The 24026-nt window shown below is 40.0% G+C and overlaps 1 protein-coding gene across 2 annotated transcripts; it reads left to right on the forward strand.

Annotated features, from left to right (window-relative positions):
- The first annotated feature begins 1366 nt into the window (after window positions 1-1366).
- Window positions 1367-22716, forward strand: maco1b (macoilin 1b). 2 transcript variants are annotated; one of them, XM_074660154.1, is made up of 11 exons: window positions 1367-1799; window positions 4898-5039; window positions 8119-8245; window positions 9892-10015; window positions 10780-10958; window positions 12401-12965; window positions 16056-16214; window positions 16573-16755; window positions 16874-16994; window positions 18293-18467; window positions 20396-22716. In XM_074660154.1, the coding sequence occupies exons 1-11, from the start codon at window positions 1720-1722 to the stop codon at window positions 20596-20598; spliced, it is 2058 nt and encodes a 685-aa protein (XP_074516255.1). In that variant the 5' UTR covers window positions 1367-1719; the 3' UTR covers window positions 20599-22716. The 2 variants fall into 2 exon arrangements, with proteins under 2 accessions (XP_074516255.1, XP_074516257.1); XM_074660156.1 differs by having other exon boundaries at window positions 1528-1799; window positions 12404-12965.
- The last annotated feature ends 1310 nt before the right edge of the window (window positions 22717-24026 follow it).

The raw sequence follows: 24026 nt of genomic DNA on the forward strand, positions 1-24026 counted from the left end.
TCTGTCCCTTGACAACATCTAGAGATACAATTAAAAGTCTAATTGACACCCTAAAACATTTATGTCATAAAATACAACTACAGCTTGCACAGCAAATATGTATCAATTCCATTTGTATTTTTGCTACGAAAACTATTAAAGCTGCAGTGGGTAGAAATGGAGCAATCTGTAATCAGAAAAACATCATGTGCCTCTGTGTCCTCCGGTGCTCCTTATAGCATCTGCAAGATTTCACAGACCGGAGGAAAACAACCAATCAGAGCTGAGCTGGAGCCTTGCCATCTCTGAGCAGCTGTCAATCACTCACAAACTCCAACCAAACAGTCAAACTAGGCAGCGCTGATCAAATATGAATCAATATTCTGTTATTGTAATGCCTATTTCTCACCTCAAATGTTTTCAGAAACATCTTGTAGTGTACTGTATAGTTATAAAATGAGAAACTTTGTGACCCAGCAGCTATGTTGAGATCTATTGAGGAAATACCAAGCACCGCCCACCAGCTGGGGCACAGCCAATCAGAATGCTCAATAGGAGCGCTCTCTCTCTCTGAAATGACCTGAGATTGGCCAAAGTCTCCCGTCACGTCACAAGCTAGAATTTTTAAAGTCTGAAAACAGAGCCATGAGGAGGTGCAGAAGTCTAGTTTTATCTCAGAACACTTGAATTACAATATGCTGAAAGGTTATTATGGGATTTTTGCCCAATGATGCCAAAAACATTCTGCCTACTTAAGCTTTAACATCACTTCAGTTTTGGACATACATCTTTAAAAAATATCTCTCTTCCTCTTTTATTTGTACCATGCCACTTTGTTATGGTTCTAAAACCAATGGTAAACAAATAAAGCCATGGATAAAGTTCATCATATTTATATTTTGTTTTGTGTCTTGCACAAAGGGAATTTTGTCCACAAACACCTGATTGGTTGAACGACGAGACGTCCCACATGCAGCGTGGGTTAGGGTTAGGGTTATGGATTATCTCTCTACCTCTCTCATTTTTACCATGCCACTTTGTTATGGTTCTAAAACAAATGGTAAACAAAAAGCCATGGGTAAAGTTCATCATATTAAAGGCTGGTAACAAAACATAATAGCATACAAGGCCTTGGGGCAAGTCTGTCACACAAAGGACCTGATATAAATATGTATGTTGGAATGGGTGTTTTGTGTCTTGCACAAAGGGAATTTTGTCCCAAAGACTGCATATTTTCTGCCCATAATAAACCAAAAGCAAAAAAAACCTCTCAGATTAAGCCCCGCCTCCGCGACCAGCTCATTGGTCAATCAGCGATGACCGATTTGTCTACAAGCACCTGATTGGTTGAACGACGAGACGTCCCTCTGCTGCTGGTCTCCTGCTGGAGCAGAGCAGAGCTCCGGAGCCACGGTGAATGGCTCCTCTCTGTATCCGTCACAGAGAGGCTCCTCGGCGGGTAGACTTGATTGGATGTACCAGCCGTCTGACAAGCGGACGTACATGAAATCCAGCTGGGTTCATTGAGTCTGCGCTAACAGAAAAAGAGGAGGTTCCTCTGAATAAGAGTCCTTTATTTATTTCTTTGTTTCCAGTAGAGGAAGAATAATAATAATAACAGCGACACACACATATATAACCGCAAGGCACTTCATTTTATTATTATCTTTGTCCGCACACGAGAAGAAAACTGGATCAGATTACAGTGGTTAGTCGCAGGCCGAAGCCAAGAGGAGGAGGATGAAGCGGCGCAATGCGGACTGCAGCAAACTCCGACGGCCGGTGAAACGGAACCGGATCACTGAGGGGATCTACGGCAGGTAACTGCTGCAGGAGGAGGAGGAGGTCCGCCTGACTGGGGATGCATGAGGCTTCATAGCTGCAGCCTGTGAAGCTTCATAATGAATCAATGAGCTGCCTCTAGCTTCTTAACGCAGCTAGCTGCTACTGATAGCATAGTGTATGTTGTTGTACATTAAGCTAGCTGCAGCGCTAGGCCCTAAAACAAAGCCACCATGTCTCTATCAAGTCTCTTTCACAGCAACCTCACTGTCTGTAATAAGTTGTACTTGGTATTTGGACACTATATAAACAACACGGACTACCTACTGTTTGCACACAGTCAGTCTGCTAGCCACATTAGCTGCTTCCCTGTTAGCCGACTAGCACAACAACAGCAGCGTCTGTCTGCTTGTTTCTAACTTCACCACTTACTAATCCAGTAATGTGTGTAACGCAGCATGTTAACATTAACACTAACATTAAGTCTGACTGCAGGCAGTGTGTCTGACTTCTGAAGACCTTGTGTTGTGCACTATTCAGACAACTTAAAGTTGCTTAGTTAGTCTTTCCCAGGCAAACCTGACAGGTGCTACCTCCATGTGACTTCTTATGTGTGTCATAAACTAAACTGTTAAAGGTCACTACACTAACTTGTGTTAGTTAAGGTAACTTAGTGAACTATTTGTCCTTTATTTAACCAGGTTAGTCCCATTTTTACAAGGGAGATCTGGCCAAGACTGTTATAGTGAAAGTAACAGACAACACATCAATTAACAACATTAAAACTTGCTCATACAAAACACTTGCACACAAACAACCAACTAGCACAACAGCAGCTTTGTCTGCTTGTTTCTAACTTCACCACTTACTTATATGATAAGATAAGATGAACCTTTATTAATCCCTGGAGGGAAATTCAGGTGTCAAAGCAGCAACATCAGCAAACAGAGTGAAACACATGAGAGGTAAAGGTATACAAAAAATGATAAAAACAATAATAGAAAGATAGAGAGTGAATGGGTGAACATAGTGTGTACAGTATCCAGTAATGTGCGTAACGTAGCATGTTAACATTAACTGTAAACACGAGTTGATTAAGACTGCAGTCAGTGTGTCTGACTTCTGAAGACCTTGTGTTGTGCACTATTCAGACAACTTAAAGTTGCTTAGTTAGTCCTTCCCAGGCAAACCTGACAGGTCCTACCTCTATGTGACTTCCTATGTATCTCATAAACCAAACTGTTAAAGGCCACTATTAGCTGCTTCCCTGTTAGCTGAGGTAACTTGTGTTAACTAACTATTTGTCCTTTATTTAACCAGGTTAGTCCCATTGAGATCAAAGATCTCTTTCACAAGGGAGATCTGCAGCAACACAGTTATCGTTAAAGTAAAAGACAACACATAAATTAACAACATTGAAACTTGCTCATACAAAACACTTGCACACAGACAACCAACTAGCACAACAGCAGCTTTGTCTGCTTGTTTCTAACTTCACCACTTACTTATCCAGTAATGTAGCATGTTAACATTAACTGTAAACACGAGTTGATTAAGACTGCAGTCAGTTTGTCTGACTTCTGAAGACCTTGTGTTGTGCACTATTCAGACAACTTAAGGTTGCTTAGTTAGTTCTTCCCAGGCAAACCTGACAGGTCCTACCTTTATGAGATACATAGGAAGTCACATAGAGGTAGGACCTGTCAGGTGTGCCTGGGAAGGACAACTAAGCAACTTCCTATGTATCTTCCTGTTCCTATGTATTCCTTTAACGTTTGGTTAATGAGATACATAGGAAGTTGCTTAGTTGTCCATCCCAGCCACACCTGACAGGTCCTATCTCTATGTGACTTCCTATGTATCTCATTAACCAAACTGTTAAAGGGCCACTAGACCTAGAGATGATGTGGGGCTGTTCTTGAATTATAGAGCGGGTGCCCCCATCTCAAGAATAGAATAGAATAGAAAGCTTTATTGTCATCGTATTAAATACAACGAGATTCACAGTTTCCACTTCTGGTCAGTGCTTTAAAACAAATACTTGACGAGACTAAACGAGGCAGATAAAACATATAACAGGTAAAACACATACAGTTATAAAGCAAATAAAAACAGGTAAAGTAGATGTAATAAATAAATATAAACAGAAGTGCAACACTAGAAGTGTAAAATATAAAATAGATGTAATGTAAACAGAGGTAATTGCACTTGAGGTGTATATTGCATCAAGGATATACTGCACAGTCAAATGTATTTCACATTCAGTGTATTAATATTGCACAGATTTATTGTTTGTGAAACAAAACAGTCATGATTTGAGATCAGAACACCACCAGCTGTGTCACTTTCTAGGTCTCAGTGCTCTAACAACAAAACATGTCAACTGTGATCAAAATGACTATCGTAGAACACTAAACAAGACTAGTCTACACGCCAGCAGCTCTGAGAGACCGTGACATTACTTAGACACAGCTTTGAGCTACATTTGCACATCAACATGCTTATTGCTCACAACAAACTGATGCTTAGTATAATGTTAATGTATTAGTTTACTGTGTTAGCGTGCAACTATTTGCTACTAAGTACAGCTGAGGCTAATCATCAAATTAATCTAAAATGACATGAATTGTGGCATTAGGAAAGAACCAGCAACAAATTACAATATTCTGTGTGTATGCGTTATCACCACAGCCATTAAGAAATTGACTTACTGTAGTTTGGCACCGTTGTCCATGTCCAAATGTTCAGAGCATCATCATAACAAAAGTACATGTCATAGTGCAGGCATAGATCTCTTTCCTGAATGTCTTCACAAGTCTCTTAAATGTCTGTGTATGTACCGGTTCTGTGTGGATGCAGAGTTGCATTTTATAACATCAGCCACTTAGAATAAGTGCAGTGCACACAGGCATTTCATCTGTCAAACAGCAGCAACAGGGTCTAGACATGCATCTTACACTTGATTCACACACACCCACCCACACATACACTTACAATAAAGCTGAGTCTCTTTGTATGTATTGACTTAATGATGATTTGCTACGCATTGATTTTTAGGGGTAAATATGAGTGCCATTCATGTTAGCACAAATCATATAACAACCTGTGTGATCCATTTTTTCTTCTCATTGTTTAGTACCTTCCTGTACCTGAAGTTCCTGGTGGTGTGGGCACTGGTGCTACTGGCAGACTTTGTATTGGAGTTCAGGTTCGAGTACCTCTGGCCATTCTGGCTCTTCATCCGGAGTGTGTACGACTCCTTTAGATACCAGGGGCTGGTGAGTGGCTATGTCCTTCATATTTATTATTATGATTTCATAAATGTGAAGTTAGAGCATAGCCATCTTTTCAACCTTTTTGTTTTGCTCTGTTCACCACTCAACTTTTAGATGTTGCAGTAAAATAAGCAAGTACAGACGTGCTATAATTATGGACTTAGATTATCATCCTGTTCTGATTTTTCCCCAATGAGATGTAGAGTTTTGAATGTCTTCAGTGCCGTAGCGCTGCTGTCATAGTCACTGCATTTGCATGTGAAATTTAGTAACCAGGCTATTGTTGCCTTTCCGCAGTAACTTGAGTTTTTAATGTCATGTGAACAAGAAGCAGTTACCACTAACTAGATGGCAGTGTGGTGTGATGAAATGTAATATTAGTACACATAGTGGTGCATATTTGTTTCAAAGTAATGAAATCCAAAATCAGACTAAACCTGAAAAATAAAGTAGTATAATAAGTCTAAATACTGTAAGTAATTTACCACAACTTACTGAACTGTTAATGGTAATTTGTAAAATACGGACACATGCACACAGTAAGACAAAAGTGTCTCTCACACTACAGAACCTGTATTATCACAGCATCGTCTGCCCAAATGGTTCGACCCTAAATGTAATCATGTTTAATGATATCGCATTATTTCTCAGTTATAAACTTAAGATATGCGAGCTTTGATTCAAATATGTGATTTATTGTCTTACCTGATTTCTCCCAATAATCAGATGTCTTGTATGCTTGTAAACATGATCAGTGATTTACTCAGTTAGCAAGAGGAAAAGTGATAGAGTAAAGAGTCCAGTGATATTCCTCAGAATCATAGAATAACCCACAAGATGGTAACATTGATTCGGAGACAGCCAAACCCAAACAAGAGGAGAAGGAATTTTCTTTAGAACCTGGCAGGTGACCAGGGATGATAATATCAGAGGCTGCTGCAGGTGTACAATGAACAACGCATTTCAGATCATGAACGTAGGGCCATCCTAAACAAATCGGATCTTTCAGTCAGTCAGTCTTTACTGTGTTTGCTGCCTCATAGGAACAGAACTGTAATCTGACATAACGCACAAACTACAGATCTGATCAGGCTTGCAGGTCATCAGTATTCCTGTTATCTAAATTTTGTTTGCTCTCGTTAATCTATCATAGTTTTATTTTGCCGCGGGTCCATTATTGACGCTGGACAGCTTGTTCTCATTGAAATGCATTGTGTAGGTGTGTGTTTGTTGGTGTGTCTGCGTCTCACAGAGATGCAGAAAAGGGAGAAACAAATATGTAATATTCGCGTAACCACTCATGGTGATATAATTCAACGATGAATTTAATCACCCAGAACGAGATCACTCCCATTATAAAGGTTTTAGATATGGCAGCCAACCCTTCTGTGAACTGGCGTCCAACATCTTAAGGCTTGTTGTTAGCCTAGAAGCATTTCCAATTTTTCTTTTTTAAGGGAATGCTTTAAAGGTCACCTATTATGCAAAATGCACTTTTCCATGTCTTTTAAACATCAATATCTGTCCCCAGTGTGTCTACAGGCCACCATAGTATCATAAAAGACCATCCTCTCTCTTTTTCTCCTCCTCCGTTTGTCCGGAAATGGGTGCAGAAAAAAAATTCGCTTTTTTCCTTGTATCCTGACGTCATTAGGGAATGCAAGTCACGTGAGGGTTTCCTGGTCGAACCAGAGAGAACCTTCAGTAGCTGACCCCGGCCCACAGCGCGTCACTGTCTCTCCTCCTCAACCGAACTTGAGCAAAGTAGCTCCTACAGTTAGTCTGCAAGAACCAGCAGAACAGGCTTCATGTACTCCCATCATCTAAATATAACATGTTCTTTCACAAAGGCTTTATGTAATTACACTGTTTAAACAGATGATATTTATATATTATATATATTTGATGTCATGCATGTAGCAGATTACAGGTAGTAAATAGTGACTGTAAGCAACACAACACATTTCTGTTTCACAGTCAAACTTTATTTGAGTAGACAGATGACAATATTAATTATTCACAGCATTTGTAATCATCTCACCTGTTAGTTAGTTATGTTAACATGGTACAGGAGAAAGTCTTCAGCTCTGGTAAACTATGGTAAGCTAAGCTCCGGTGGTCTGTAGTCATGGTAACACAGAGACAGCTACTACTGTAAATAATATACCATTACTCTGATCTTCCATACATTTATCTTTTAGCAGAAATAATGAACTGACTACTGTTTCACATCTTCTATTTTCCACCCTGATGGTCGCTGTGGTTACACACCGTGTCATAGCGGTAGCATGTAGCTAACCCGTTAGCATGTAGCTACATGCTACCGGGTTAGCTACATGCTACCGGGTTAGCTCTGTATCTCCATGTAAACAGAGCCATCTGCTCTCAGCTGTCTGCTCTCCTCTGGGATGATTCTGTCGGTCATTTCTCACAGATGGATCTGTAAAGACAGACGTAAAACAGAGTGTATGTTTACGGTATACAGAGTTGATGCATGAGGTAAACACTGAGTTAACTAACAGAGATATAAATAGTATTATTTACCTGAGAGAAACCGTCAGGAAAACCTGGAATCTGGACCGCAGATGTTCATCATGTGTCGCCGATTTCTGATCAGATTCCTCCGGTAACGTGCGCTGGGTGAAGTTTCTGGTTTATAAACTTTAAAGTGGTTTATAAGCTCTATTCTAGCTCCTCTCTCTCCCTGCTCTCAGGCCGCGAGGGGGGCGGGGAGGGTGACGCTGTGTTGTTGAGGACGTTTGATTGACAGAAAACGCTGACCAATCAGAGCAGAGTGGGAGGAGACAGAGGCTACAGACACAGAAATCAGCACTTTTGGAAATGGGCTGAAACAGAGGTTATAGAGACATGCTGGAATGCATGATCTGATTGTTTTTTTGAAAAAAAAACTTCAGAGACATAGTTTGGAGGTGTCTGAGACCTATAATAACTAGTTTAAATGGAGTATAATATGTGACCTTTAAGTTTTGAGTATGTGTTACTAACAGGTACAAACAACCTACGTCTTTCTTTGCTGCATATGTTGCTGGTTTATCATACCCACCTCTCATCTCCCCAACAGGCCTTCTCAGTATTCTTTGTGTGTGTGGCGTTTACCTCGGACATCATTTGCCTCCTCTTCATCCCAGTGCAATGGCTATTCTTCGCTGCCAGTACTTATGTGTGGGTGCAGTATGTTTGGCACACAGGTAAGGCCCTCCAATGTATAGGTGTCTTGATATTTGTTTAGTATAAATACTGCCTATGAGAAATTGTCAAGCGATTTAACTTGGCTCCTCCTGTAACATTAGTCGTATTTGTCTCTACATTAGTTCTGTTTAACAATGTAAAGAAAAGAAGGAAGGAAGAAGCTTTGTGTGTATTTACTGACTATTAAGATAAATAGATCACACTAATTCTTAGAACTTGCACTATTTTGTGTTGTTCTTCCGCTTATACTTCGGGGAAAAGCAGGTGTGAAAAGCGTTGTGCAATACCCATGCACATTGTGTTATCTTATTTACTAATAGGCTTGCTTCTTAGAATTTTGCGTGGTGTGTAAGTGATCCGCAGTCTGCGGATTAGTTGTCAGTCTGATTTAGCGGTATCCCCCTGCGTTGACCAAAGGCCGGGTGTCAGATGGAAATCCTAGTGCCAGTTGGGGGAGGGAGAAACACAGAGCCCTCCAACTTTTCTCACCAGTGATATTCACTGTAAGAGTGTTAGTATCTCTTACCACTCCACAGCCTGGTGGTGAAAGTTGTCTTGCCGTTAATTGCAGCCAAGGACACAATGGCTAGTGTCTGTATCTTGACCACCTTGTGTGTTCAGGGTTAATGGTGTTTCATAAAGACCTATGTAGTGTGTAGAGATGCTAAAGGTTCAAATGATGGTCTACCTGATCACGTGTTGAGAGGGAGAAGGACAGGTCTGTGTTCATCAAGTCTATACTCTCATGACAAAATTTTGGGCAGGTACTGTTTCATCGGATAACATTTTGGATGGTTGGACCATTCACTATTAAACCGCAGACAAAAATGTAACTTTCACAGCAGGGGTATGACGGAGTCCATAAAGACCCTGCCAATTTCCGTAATCTAAAGTTTGTTTGGGTCCAATATTTGTGCTCAGTTGCAGATAAAGATCAGGCTACACTAATATTATTAGTATTATACTATTTGTAGAAGATTAGATTCCAGTGGTGGCTGTGCAGGATTGTTTCCGACTCGTGTTAATCAAACATTTCCAATAACTCCAGAGCATAGTAAAGTCCAAAAGTCTAAATTTATTGAAAAAAGATAGATGTAGTCATTTTCCAAAATTCACAACATGTTTTTATCTTACAAAATATTCTGCTTCAATCCATATTTGTTGGCGTTTAGCCATTCAAAAACAACATTTTCACTATGGTCAAAAACTGTTTTGCTCACACACTGACGAGTTATGTTCATTAAAGAAAGTTGATTTATAAAATAAATGACTAACTCCTTTGATTTACTGAATCACTAAATTCAAATTGATATTTTTGTCCGAGGATTTGTAATTTTTTTTAGGTTGATAATGTGACAAAATCGAGGGATGGGGGGGGCTCAGGTGTGGGTATCCATCTTTCTTCAAAATGTTTTCTGTCATAAAGATAAGCTCAGGCACATTGTTGCAACACAGACCTACATTTAAGAACCTTTCAGAAGTATCTTCTGAAAGAATAAGTACACAATGACCAAGCATTTTGTGCCAATTTTGCCAGTTTTTGGTACTTATTGCTATGGACACCATTCAGGTGGTACTCATAGTGCTGATGTTTAATGCCCATTCATAACGTCTCTGTCCTGCTTTGTGTTTTGTTTTTTTCCAGAGAGAGGTGTCTGTCTGCCCACCGTGTCGCTATGGATACTCTTTGTGTACATAGAGGCAGCCATCAGATTCAAAGACCTGAAGAATTTCCACGTGGACTTGTGTCGTCCTTTTGCTGCACACTGGTGAGCCACTGTTCTGTTTTAACTAGGCGGAACGCTGTCCTTGACAGACGCGTTACGACTGAAAGGCATGTCTGGATTTAGTGCCGACTATGAATATGTCAGCAATGGTGGAGCGGATTGATGTGAAGACAGCATTATAATCTACATTTTCACACAGCCTCATTCATTGCAGTAATGCAGTAATGTCACATGATTGGTTATGTGGTGGACCACATGCTTCTCTTTTTCGTCCCTTTGCTCATTTTCATGAGAAATCAGTTTTAGGCTGTATTCCGTGAATGTTTCAAAGAATAAATGCACTTATATATGCCTTATTGTACAAGTAGGAACTGTAAGTGTAGAGACATTTGTTGTGCCATGTGCAAATGTTTGCATATTGGTTACAGTATTTATTTAAAAAAGCAAAAAACAAAACATTTCTGACGTTTCTCTTGGATTCTCCCCAAGTCTCTGCTTATTTATGAATAATCCTGAAAGAGGTTTAAAGTAGCACCTCTACAGTTTAGGGTCGTAAACTGTGTAAGGCTAAGAGAGGTCTACAATTTTAATCAAGCTTTAAAAGAGCTTCCAGCTGGATTTGGCTGTGTTAACCTGTATTATACTGTGAAGTTGAGCTGTTGCCATACTAAAATAAAGACTTCTAAATGATTGATAACTTAAGTGCATTTCTGTAGCAACGTTTCTTTGATCAAATCGGTACTTTTTTAAAAATCTTTTTCCCAGGAGTAGACTTATGAGTGTACATCTTGTGTCCTTCTCTGTAGCATTGGCTACCCAGTGGTCACGCTGGGCTTCGGCTTCAAGAGCTACGTAAGCTATAAGATGCGCCTCCGGAAGCAGAAGGAGGTACAGAAGGAGAACGAGTTTTACATGCAGCTCCTGCAGCAGGCTCTGCCTCCAGAGCAACAAATGCTTCAGAGGCAAGAGCGAGAAGCAGAAGAAGGTAAGATTCAAACACACATATGCTGTACATGAAGCATCTGGTTCAGGAACTCTGAGGCTCACATACATCATCTACCAGGACTAAACAATAAAATCACATTATTTGATTAATTAGGCGTGTAGCAATCACAAAATAGGCATATAGTGTTGTCACTTCATTTGCCGTGTTTCCATTCACATATTTTTTTTATTCGCATTTTAAAGTATCACATAAGAAAAGCTGTATGGAAACAGAAAAATTTGATAAACTTGTTAAATTGCGAAAAAGTTTTTACGCTCACTTGAGATGTTTTTTTGCCTTTTGTTGAAAAAGAGTTGATGCGCTAAATGGATTATGGAAACGCCTTTGCAGAATAAACTCTGACGTAGCGCACATTTAACTCACATGACTGATCAGCTGTTAGATGCATGGCCAAGCCGACTTGTTTTGTTTCCAGTTCACAACCTCTACATCTTCTTCTACTCTGTTTACTGGCGGATTACAGCCATGCAAGCCTGTCGTGCCAACTTCTGACAAAACAAGCCGAGTTTATTCGCTCCAAACCAGTTGATGGAAACGCGCCAAATTCGTTAGAACATTTCAAAAGTTTGCTTAAAATTCGCTTGATAATTGAATGGAATCATAATTATTGTTTGGTTGGCTAGCTCGCTGCCTTGAGTCAGTGATGGATTTGGTAGTTGAATGATCTGTCAGTCAGGACCGGATCAAAGAGGAGGTAGCCACAAGATAGTTTTAAGAAAAGGCAGTAATGCCTGTAGATCTCGTTAGGCTTTATGTTGAGGCCCGGGAGAAATGCTTCCCAAGAGATTTGGCGTCCTTTTCATGTGATTTAATGGATGGTGACACTAAACGTGAACCCTGCAAACAACTATTTTTTAAAATCACAACAACCAGGCTTTTATCAGGTTTGAGTTGGTTTGTTTTGAATCTGTCTCGTCAAACAAACCAAAATTACTGCAACGCACATTTGCAGCATTTCTCTCCTTATCCAAAGTCTGTGGCTGCAGATGTACCTGCCTCACAGTTTAAACAAACACACCACGCTCATTATGATCACGAGAGGCTCTGCGCATTGGGTGCGATTAGGCAAAGATATGAAAGGAGCTTGCAGAGAGAGAGAGAGAAGTTAGTGGTAAAGGATCTTTCACCAGCCATCCATTATGAAAAATATCACTTGAAAGTGCTGTGTGGGTTTGTTGTGCAGTTTTAGGCAAAATCTGGCCATTTCACACAAGTAACACTAAAGAAACACATGTGAATCTGTGAGTACTCACACTGGTTACATAAAGTCATGTTTCAGATGTAAGATACAGAGAGTTACACACAGGTCAAGAGGGGATAGAGAACTTCAGGAATCTCAGGACTCTTTAAGATGAAGTGTCATGGCAGTTGTCATATATATATCATATGTCTCCCCTTCACTCCCCTCTTTATTTATACAGCAGCAGCAGCAGCTAAAGGAATATCTGAAGTGGACACACCTCCAGTGTCACAGAATGGCGCCCCAGCCAATAAAAAGACATCGGCACCGCTGCCGGAGTTAGAGTATAGAGAAAAAGGGAAAGAGGGAAAGGGCGGCGGGGAGGCTAAAAAGCAACACAACAGCAACAGCATCCTGCCATCATCAGTGGACTCTAAACTCCAAGAGATGGAGTATATGGAGAACCATATGAACAACAAGAGACTGACCACAGAGCTGGGCAGCACAGAGAACCTGTTGCTTAAAGAGGACAACAATTCCTCCTGCTCCTCCTCATCCTCCTCCTCCTCCAAAAACTACAAAAACGCCAGCAGCAACGCGGCGACGGTCAACTCATCGCCCCGCGGACACAGCGCCACCAACGGCAGCGTACCCTCCTCCGCACCGCCAGCCTCCTCTTCCACGGGGAAGAACGAGAAGAAGCACAAGTTAGCAGTGGGGAAGGGGACGTCGGGTGGCTCCCACAGGGATCCCACGGACAACTGTATCCCCAACAACCAGCTGAGCAAGCCAGAAGCACTTGTTAGGTAAGGAGCACATGCACAGACACAGACGTATTCATCAAGAAGCATACTCATTAAGATTGATCGATAAATAGATAGATAGTAACTAAGACTATACCCTACTAACAAAAACATTATGGACACATATAGGGATGTTCCGATACCATTTTTCCTTCCTAATACCGATTTTGATACCTGAACTTGTGGTACTGGCCGATGCTGAGTACCGATCCGATAACAGCGTGATTAAAAAAAAGACTTTATTATTATCATTACTATTTAACAGCTGTTTTACTACTGACCATGTAAGGATGTGATATGATTACTATCTTTGTTGTATGGCCTGGCTCAGGTTAAACCCTTTGTAAAACATGAACTAATACATACAGGGAATGAATGCGATAGAACTTTCTTTTATATTTCAGTTTGTCAGTTAAAAAAAACTTTAATAAATGAAGTTAGGAATAAATAACAATTTTCTTAGCTGTCTCCTCAGTGGACAGCCTGTGTGCTAATTTGTCCTCCAGGGTGCTTACATACTGTACATATCACTGTTTTACTTGTTGATTTTCCACTGTGAAATATTGCCAAATTGGCTGACATTTTCCTCGCTCTGACTACCGTTACACTCTCCACTAGCACCGCACTGTTGTTGTTTGGTATCGTCACGTGACAGACTACCTGCGATCAGTTCTTCTTTGCTGCTCTAAAACAGTAGTTGCCAGTGGCAGCCAGGATACATCCAGGGCGACAGCACAGTGAAGGCTTCTGTTATGGAGCGGCGAAGAAGAATTGACATCCGGTTAAACAAGTTGATTTTTTTTTTCTTCTGGGTTAATAAATTACGGCATCGGATCGGTGCATAGACTGGTGTACTCGCTGATACCTGATACTGAATTTTGGGCAGTATCGGACATATTTCCTATACTGGTATCTGTATCGCAACAACTCTAGTCACATATTATGAAATAACATAATTTAAAGGGGAACTACTCCCATTTTCACAATTCATACATGTTATTCCTATGGTCTAAGACAGTCCAAAAAATATTAGTAAACATGAGCAACATTGGGCTGCACGATGGTGCAGTGGTTAGCACTGCTGCCTCACAGCAAGAGGGTTGACCTTTATATCTGTCTGTCTCTCTGTGTCAGCCATGTGATAGTCTGGGGACCTGTCCAGGGTGTACCCCGCCTTCACCCAATGTCAGCTGGGACCCCCCCCCCCCCCATTGACATTTGTTTCCTTGTTACTAATATCAAGACCAATTCAATTACATGTTTTTAATTATTTCCCCCCCCTGTATAATACAGCTGCACTGTGCACACATATAGCCTGCATCACACAGCTGACCTTTGATGGCTTCCTATAATGTTTTGTAGTGTCTCATAGCCCTATAGTATTTTGCACAATATCTCTGGTCAACAGAGGAGTGTCAGTGTGGATCTGAAGTGGCAGAAAGGTTTGAGCAGGATTTGGACAACCTCTCGTCTCCAGCATGATCAGAATACTAAAGTTTCAAAGCCTTTCATCTCATAACTTTCAAAGCGTTGGTTTATGTTTTTTTAGTTTGCTTTTTCTCGCATCCTTTGCCGCTTCACGCTGGCATATCATTAACTGAAACTCTTTGACAGGCTGCTGTTTATTTCATGGATTGTTTATTTTATACTTCTCTCCCAAAACTAAGTGGTTCCCAGTGTTTATTATGGAGCGCACCGGTTACTTTTTGACAGCTTGTGCACCTGGAGCAAAACAAACAAAGGATCAGAAAATGGTCCTGCTTTATATAACCCAAACAGATCCATCAAAAACAAATGCCTGAATTGTGAATTGCCTTAGTTGTGAATCCACAGATTGCAAACAGATGGTCATAAAGCGGGTGTCTTGCTGGTGTGATTTAATTGGGCTGAGAATGTTGAAAAATGTCACTCTGGATATGTTTGCAATCTTTTGCACACAACATAGTAGACTGTTGATTTATTAAGAGATCATGTTTTTTTAAGGGAGTGATTTCTCAGGCGTAGAAGTGGGTTTAGTGTCGGGTTGATGGTGACAGATAACTTAAAATGTCAAAGAGAATAGGCATACTGTGCAGCGTCTGTGGTTGTTTTAGTGCCTCTCTGAGTGTCTAATCTAATCTTGTCTGTGGTTTACTCTTTGCATTGTGGGTTTCTTGTTGCAATTTTTTCTGTTTCAGATGACTGCAAATAAACCAAAATAAATGTATACCAACATCTAATTCTGCTTTAAAGGCAGGGTTGGTAAAGATTTTAGAATTGTTTTGTTATATTAGTTGAACTTCTCTTTACTTCCTGACAGCAATTAATAAATCAAATGCTCTGACGAAAAACAGAACACAATCTGGTATCTGTGGCTGTCGCAGGACGGTAATAAATGTAATAAACTAATATAAATGTTTGTTTATTTTGTATATTGGCGGGAGGCCTGAAGCGACGGACTGTCAGTGTTGTCGACTTGGCCACTTAAGGGAGCTACTTAGCAGCTACGTTCATTGGAAAAGAGGCGGCAACACTGGGCTCGTTTTTTTGGCTAGATCTTTTTTTTAAAAATCAAATGTACTGTTGCTAGTTTCTCAAGATCACCCACCCTGCCTTTAAGGTCTCAGCTTGTTTTTATCATAAATCTCAGGCTCTTTGCTGAAATGATGCTGAAAGTTTGACTAGGACCGATGATATTCTGTCTTCTGAGGAGGACATATAAACGTTTATGAAGCTTCCTTAACCAACTTTCAATTCAGAAAGAAGGTCATCACCATTTATGCAACATTCAGAAGCATAAAGTGTAGTTTTCTTGGTTACACTATTTGACTCATGTAAGACTTATTTCATTTATAAGTCTGTATAGATTGATTATGAACATACTTTGGCTGCAATAATGATTTAGGGACTGCTTTATTGAGGCAGCTGTTTGCTACTCTTGTCTGGGCCATGAGTAATACTCCACGGTTGGGCCACAATATCTGGATTTATGTATCCATAACAGCATACATGTATTGATATACTGTACATGAAACATCAGTATTTAAATCATGTTGAATGTCCTATAAGCAGCATGTCAAATTGTCTCTCCTCTGTTTCTTCCACCCGGGACAGATTGGAGCAGGATGTGAAGAAACTGAAGGCAGACCTGCAGGCCAGCCGGCAGGTTGAGCAGGACCTGCGCAGCCAGATTGGCTCGCTGGGCAGCGCTGAGCGCTCCATACGCACTGAGCTGGGCCAACTGCGCCAGGAGAACGAGCTGCTGCAGAACAAGTGAGTGTCTGGATCAAAGCAAAGTCACGCTAGTGATCGTTTTGATTTAGGATCATTACTAACTGGGGCATTGTGGGTGTTCATTGTAATGTGTTAGTATAAATGAACACTGTAGGAAAGAGCAGTTGTCGGCAGAAAAATCATCACATCAAAACATTAGGTTAATTTCTAACCGGGAAATGTCTGCTAGAGAGGCCCCGCAGATCGGGGGGCAAACTTTTCAATGAAGTCACAAATACCAAAACAATTTGTATGGGCTGCTCAGATAAGTTCAATAGATGTGAAACAGTGGTGGACACTCTGTATATCCTGCTTGTTAATGTGCTCTTCCACGGTCTGTGTGTCCGTGCACTTGTAGGCTCCATAATGCTGTGCAGGCAAAGCAAAAGGACAAACAGGCAGTGGGCCAACTGGAGAAGAGGCTCAAAGCAGAGCAGGAGGCTCGAGCCAACGCCGAGAAACAGCTCGCAGACGAAAAGAAGCGGAAGAAGTTAGAGGAGGCCACAGCAGCCAGAGCGGTAGCACTAGCAGCAGCATCCAGGTACGTTTGAAATGTAGTTTTCCATAACCGTTTTACTTCTGACTTGCAGATTGCTCCTTTTAAGTTATGATCTGTTATGATCATAAATCCGCTACTTTTTTTCCTCCCATGTTTTCAGAGGGGAGTGCACAGACACGCTGCGGCGGCGGATCACTGAATTAGAAACGGAGTGTAAGAAACTTACAATGGACATCAAGCTAAAGGAGGACCAGATCAGAGAGCTGGAATTGAAAGTTCAGGTAAGAAATATTTATAGGAACTGTCACCACAAAGATCTCCCAATATTGTTGTGTTCTAATGCATTTTGTCTCTCTTCGTTCATTCCGTCATATGTAATGCTTTTTTCGGTCATGTGTAGTGCAGTAGAGGAGTCACAAAGTGTGATTACAAACTTTATTTTCAAACTTTTTATTTATTAAGAAGTAGGGCTGTCAGTCGATTAAAATATTTAATCGCGTTAATACCAAATTTTTTATCTGTTCAAAATGTACCTTACAGTGAGATTTGTCAAGTATTTGACAATCTTATCAACATGGGAGTGGATAAATATGCTTGCTTTATGCAAATGTATGTATATATTTATGATTTGAAATATTATTACCAATGGATTCCTTAGGTTTCCTAGTTTCATATGATACCAGTATCTTCACTCTAGCTTTAAAACTGAGCCTGCTACAACCTCCGAAAGATCGGATAGCGGCCCGGGCTAAATCGCAAGTTGTGTTAGTGCGTTAAAGAAATTAGTGGCGTTAAAACAAATTTGCGTTAACACGTTATCATCGCGTTAACTTTGACAGCCCTATTGAGAAGCTTTTTGATACTGCTCAGCGATTCATTGAAGTTTGGATTCCTGAAATGTGAACTCTTATCACAGTCTTGTGTACATTGCCAGTTCTGCTTTTGTCAGTGCATGCAAATAGCTTTTTGCAATATGACCACACAAAAGACAGAAGTGATGCAGCAAAATGTAACATGCCCGTATCATGACGGAGCATTTCTTGGAGCTCTGCGCTAATTATAATGCCCAAGAACTAGATAATGCTATGGTGCACAAGTCAAGTGAAGGCAGCTTAAAAAAATTGTAAATATTCAAATTGTTCATGGCAGCATAGAAAATGTCTATTTTATCTTTTTGTCTCACAAAACACCTCATTTTAGACATGAACAAACCAGCAGCCAGCTACAGGTTGTTACTGTGTGTACTGTATAGACTCTCTGAGAGGAGTCAGTCAACATGTGAAGAGATTTGTTTTAGTTAATAACAGTACTCTATCACAGCACTGTAGTGCTAACAGGTGGGGTTGTTGGACTCATTGTAGTGATGCACTTGTTTAATTTACATTCTAGGTCAAGGTTTGGCTCTCCATTTGTTCTTCATGCAAATCAGTTGCGATGAATTTCTGTCCACACCAGTTACGGACGTTATGAAAATGAATCAAATGCCCACTGACACCAGTGTGCTAAAGCATCCAGTCACACAGGACGGTATCCTCCTGACTTGACCCCCGACTGCATCTTTTTCTCCTCCGTCTCTCAGGAGCTTCATAAATATAAGGAGAATGAAAAAGACACAGAGGTGCTGATGTCGGCGCTGTCAGCCATGCAGGACAAGACCCAGCACCTGGAGAACAGTCTGAGTGCAGAGACCAGGATCAAACTGGACCTCTTCTCTGCACTGGGAGACGCCAAGAGACAGCTGGAGATTGCACAAGGTCAGTCTGATTTCGATAAACAACACGATACTTGGACTGAGAATATGGTCAGAGGTGGGTAGTAACGAGTTAATTTACTCCGTTACATGTACTCAAGTAACTTTTTTGAGTAAATTGTACTTGTCAGAGTAGTTTTAATGCTTTTTACTCTTACTTGAGTAGATTTATAATGAAAAAAACATTGCTTTTACTCCGTTACATTTGGATACACTCATTGCGCTACTTTTATTTATTTTAATATCTTTTGCATTCATGATTCATTAAGAGGCAGCTGGTCCCAGGTCTGCCGGCTCTCTGTTATCCTACCGCAGCCACGCCTCCACCTGACTCCATTCAAAGCAGCACGGCTTAAAACTACAGCTGGAGTAACGTTAACGTTATGGCTTTAGAATAGCGCTGGCAGCTAATATTTACAGAGAACCATGCTGACACTGAGCTGTGTCTCTGTTGTGTTAATAATGCCAAGTTTAATCATATTTACACACAGTATATCATGCTTCAACTACTTCTACACCTGCTTTCTGTCATAATGTAAATATTTAAGCTGACGGTGTTCGAGCGGTGTGTATTTAACGCTTTGTGTGGCCTGATGAAGAGAGACAGAAAAGTAGAGACACACGAAAAAAAAACACAGACTGCTTTTATTTCATGTGGACATGAATGATATAATGATATATTAATGATGAAACATCACAGCATTATCTCCTAATCAGCCTAAATGAGTCATCTGATATGAGACATTTTCAGATTTGCATAATACAATATAAGAGACAACAGGCAAATAATGTAATTTGGCAAAAAAATATTTAATGATTTGGTGTACTTAATAGAGTAGGTCTATAATATTAATATAATATTTTGTGATCACACTTGAGAGATACAGACTTTGAATATTGTCTGGTGTATATTTGTCAGGTTATCTAATCAGGAGATGATGACTTTCATCTCAAATAAATACAGGTGTATGTTCACCTCTTTAACTTTACCTGAGGAAGACCATCTGTGGATGAAATAATTCCAGTCATATCCACATCAAATAAAAGACTCACTACTCAATTAAGTTTTTCAGTAAATACGTTTGCACTCGTACCCAAGTAGATATTTTGATGACTACACTGTAAAAAAAAAAGTGTAAAATAACGGAAATATTCCGGCAGCAGGGGCGCCAGAAAATGTCTGTTAAAAAATGGGAAAATACTGTCCGTTAATTAACATAAATAAACTAAAAAAAAAAAACAGTAATTATCTTTATATAATTAGCCTTTATTACTGTAATTTTACAAGAAATATTTTACTTTTAACATATATTTATTGTAAGAATAGTCATGCACCGTAAATCTAAGACCATTTACATATAAATCACAAATGAAACATGTAATTTTATGTTGCAAAAGCCCAAATATACATTAACTCAGAAGTTTTGCAAAAAAAATCTGTATTTTTACAAGAAATATTTTTAGAATTCCATGAAATCCTTTTCTTCTAACATAAATTAATGTTGAAATAGTCATAAACCTCTAAAAAAAACAACAGAATAATTATCTTTAAAAATGATCAAAAAAGCTTAAATACAGATAATTACGATTGTGATTACAAAAAATACTGTAAAATCTAAGACCATTTACATATAAATCACAAATGAAACATGTAATTTTTACATTTTTTTTCTGTCATTTTGAAATACAGACAAAAAATTTAAAACTTCTTGAAAAAAACTGTTAAAAACTGTTGGTTTTTTTACAGTGTTTTTTTTTTTTTTTACAGTGTACTTTAATTCTACTTCAGCATTTCTTTTTTGCAAAGTAACTACTTTTACTTGAGTACAGTTTTTGGCTGCTCTACCCACCACTGAAAAATGGTTCAAAAATACTTTGTGAGCTCACAAAGTGATCCTGTTTTTGGACTGACCCGTTGCTGTCCGTTTCCAGGTCAGATCCTGCAGAAGGACCAGGAGATAAAAGATCTGAAGCAGAAGATAGCCGAAGTGATGGCCGTCATGCCCAGCATCTCCTACACAGCCGACACCAGCAGCATGAGCCCCGTGACCCCCCACTACTCCTCCAAGTTCATGGACACCAATCCCTCCGGCCTCGACCCCAACGCCTCCGTTTACCAGCCACTCAAAAAGTGAACGCTTCGTCCCGCCCTTTGCCCTGCCTCCATCCTCCCCATCATTTTTATTTTTTTCCTGCAGGCCACACCACCTTCCAATCTGCTCGGCACGTCTGCGGCTGAGAACTTTGTTTTTTCTCTTGGGTTTTTATTTTCTCTCCTCGCCAGGTCAGAAGGATGTCGTATTGTGTGACTGTATTTGTTGTAGTTAAAACAAAAGACAAAAAAAACTTTAAACGGACATCACATGTCAACTAGGAAGTCCCAGATTTTTTTTTTCTCTTAAGTGTCTAGTGAAACCTCACAGAATTGGGTATGTATCTTCATCTCAAGGGTGTTGCTCTCCCTTTCCCACCACCGCCACCACCACTGCAACCACCTGCAACCAGTTACCTGCTCTTTGGTCCTGGGGAATAGCTGCTTTATTATTTGATTTTTGCCTCCTAAAACTTGGAAAACAGAGTTCTCCTTTATCACACACAGCCTGACTTGTATCTCAGTTTCTTTTGACAAATTGTTTTTTCTCCCAGGGTAGTAAGGCAACATCTGTACAACCAGAGGAATGTAGTGCAAAGTTGGCACAGACTCTCACCGCTTGTTATGTTTAATTTATTTTTTTAAGACATCAAGTTAACCCTGCTCTCAGCTCGCTTCGGGGATTTGATGGTAAATAGTTTTTAAAGTGTATCGTGTGGTTCTCATTTGTTCACTCTTTAAGATTCAAGTGTTGATTGCAACCCGGTTGGTAAAGATCTTGTGTTATAAGCGGAAAAACATAGACCTTAAAATGAAATGAACCCAAGCAGCTATTAATGTTCAGCATCTGTGAAAACAGCAATTTGGTTTCCCCCCTGCTCTATTTGCTGACTTTTGAGTTTGAGGAAAGAGTGCCCTAAGAGTACTCTGCGTAGTCTTTCATCAGTTGTCCCGATCACAGTGCCTTGAGTTGAGGACATAAGAGTGAGTTTGATAATGAGATACGGCCCCAAACCTTCTGAATTAGTTGTGAAGCATCTGGCTAAGCTGGAAAGGATAAGAATTTGACCTGGCTTTGTGAAGTGGGACAAAGTTGCCTTCAGATGCCGATTTGGCTTTTGGGCTCCCTGCTGATTTCCCAACTGGTAGGAAGCTGCTCCATCGCGTCCACTCGAGAGCAGCTTTGTCCCTTAAGTAAGTCACATTTAACGGCACCAAATTGTACTCCTATTGTCAGTATGTCGACATGATGTTAGCCACCTCAGATTCTACCGCTTTCAGGTCTGCGGCTCGTCACATATCCACTCACAGAAGCTCATCTCTACTGCTGTTAAACCCCCAAATCCCTCGGTTTAGCTGCTGCCCCCTGCTGCCCTTTTTTGATTTCCAATTTAAAGTTGCACTCTAGAAAACACATGCTGATGTTGGAAAAGGGAAAACTGTAAAAGATGGACTGTGCAATGTAAACAAAGCTTTGGAAATGCCAACGTTAAATCATTTAATTTAATTAAATCCTCCACTTCAGTTCGTGTGCCAAGACGGAGAATGCTTGTTTCTCTAGTAACGTGTTCAAGAATGTACCGCAGATACATTGGCTGACGTGTTTATGTCAAATATCCAGTTGAATATCAGACGTTTCTGTTCAGCAGGTAGAGAAAGTGGTCACCTGTTTGTAGTAGACTGTGTAGTTAAAAAGTAAGGGACTAAGAAAGTCACATTTCTTTTTGTGAATGTTACAGTATTTGCAACTGTTGGGGGAGGAAGTGTCTGTTTTTAAAGCAGTTTTCCTTACTCCTGTTTCTGGTATTATTGTTATTTTCCTGCAGGGAGAAAGTCGCTTGAGTCTGATGTGGTTTCACCATCATCTGAAAATGGTCATTGTTGTGCGTGTGGTTTTCACCTACTCTATATGGAGATGCTTCTTTTTTTCCCGCTCAGATTGCTGTCATTGGCTCCTGGAAAAAAAAAAAATGTTGTGAAAATTGACAGTTTAGTCAGTTTGTTTGGTCAACTGATTGTCGGAAGTATAGAGAAGTGTTTTGTTTTGTTTTTTGTTTTCTATGCCCACAGTCACTGCTCTGTTTCTCCCCAGGTCTGACCTTGGCTGTGCTCTCGCTCTGTGAGGTTTACAAGGAATAAAATTTTTTTTCTTGCAAATTGATTGCTCTCTGCTTGTTGCTGCTGTTTTTAAGTTGTTGTGTTTTTTGTTTCGCTTTTTTCAAGCTTTGTCATAGTTCAGCTTTTGCTTGAGATTTCAATCAGAAAGCCTGCTTTACAAACTGAAATTGTGAGGTTTAAAAGAACTGGGAATTTAGAAATGCGAGGCAGGGGATCTAATAAAAGACACTTTACAGTTGCATTGTGGGAAATGTAGGATCTTTGGAGTTTGAGCCATACTAAAGACTAAACGTGAGTTTATCTCAACCTCTGTTGCTTCAACTGTGACCGTTCTTTTATTTATCTGTCTCTTGTAAGTCCCTAAACTTTCTAGATGTGCAATACTAAAATGCTGGAGTACCCCAGAACCATAATTCATGTATGGCATCTCAAACACTGTCTGCCCATCAGTTTATTTTTGGTGTATTGTCAGTTTTGAAGGAAAATACCATTTATTTTTTATTTTATTGTTAGCTGTTAGCTATAATTAATGATTTAGCTACATTAATATAGTTGAAGTAAAACAATATATTACATATGGGTTCTATTATAATTTGTGATCTGAAATCTGGCCATATTCTGGTATTGGAAATTAGATGCACTATTACCTTATTGCCACTAGGAGGCAGTGTTCATCCATATAATGTGTGATTAGAGATAATCTGTCCACACACTCTGGTTATTAACTCTGTCAAGAGCCACTAATTCCCTCTTTTCAATACCAGAAAATCCCATTTAATTCTAACAAAAGAAACTGATGAATAATTTGTTCATGCTTACCACTAATCTCCGCTGGTCAAAACATGGTGACCAACGGTGCTCACACAAAGCTATCCTGCAGCATTGGCTTGGTAGTTAAATGAAGTTGGGAGTGTGCACCATGTCAATAATGCCAGAGGGGAATGCTAGTCTTGAGAAGGCTTATTTAAGCGCATCTCTCTACACCCGTCCTCTTTGTCTACTTTTCAGATTCCGATGTAATCACTCTGTTGACCTCTGAGCTTGAGATTTCAGTCAGTGATGGAACCACAAATTATGGGCTGCCACGCATTTTTGATTGGAATGATAATTCATTCATCAAATGCATTTGGTAAATTTTGTGAGAGAGATATAAAGAAACCAAGCACGGTGAGTTTCAATGCAGGAAAGAAGCCCTCTGCTCAGCAACAAATACGCGGCTCCATTAACCTGTGCAGCGAGACAAATGTGAATAAAGCCACTCACTCATTTTCTCGGCATTAACCGGTGTCTAGGTTGGGCATAAATTTGTTTTACACTCAATCCTCAGTATTTTATTGCTCTCCTTGTTACAAT

Source organism: Sebastes fasciatus, chromosome 15, assembly GCF_043250625.1.
Source record: "Sebastes fasciatus isolate fSebFas1 chromosome 15, fSebFas1.pri, whole genome shotgun sequence".
NCBI classification, from domain to species: Eukaryota; Metazoa; Chordata; class Actinopteri; order Perciformes; family Sebastidae; genus Sebastes; species Sebastes fasciatus.

Coding starts and splice junctions, on each gene's coding strand:
- maco1b (XM_074660154.1), top strand. CDS start 1,720: ATGAAGCGGCGCAATGCGGACTGCAGCAAACTCCGACGGCCGGTGAAA. Junction 10,016..10,779: donor CGTCCTTTTGCTGCACACTG/GTGAGCCACTGT, acceptor CCTTCTCTGTAG/CATTGGCTACCCAGTGGTCA. Junction 18,468..20,395: donor ACAGCTGGAGATTGCACAAG/GTCAGTCTGATT, acceptor GTCCGTTTCCAG/GTCAGATCCTGCAGAAGGAC.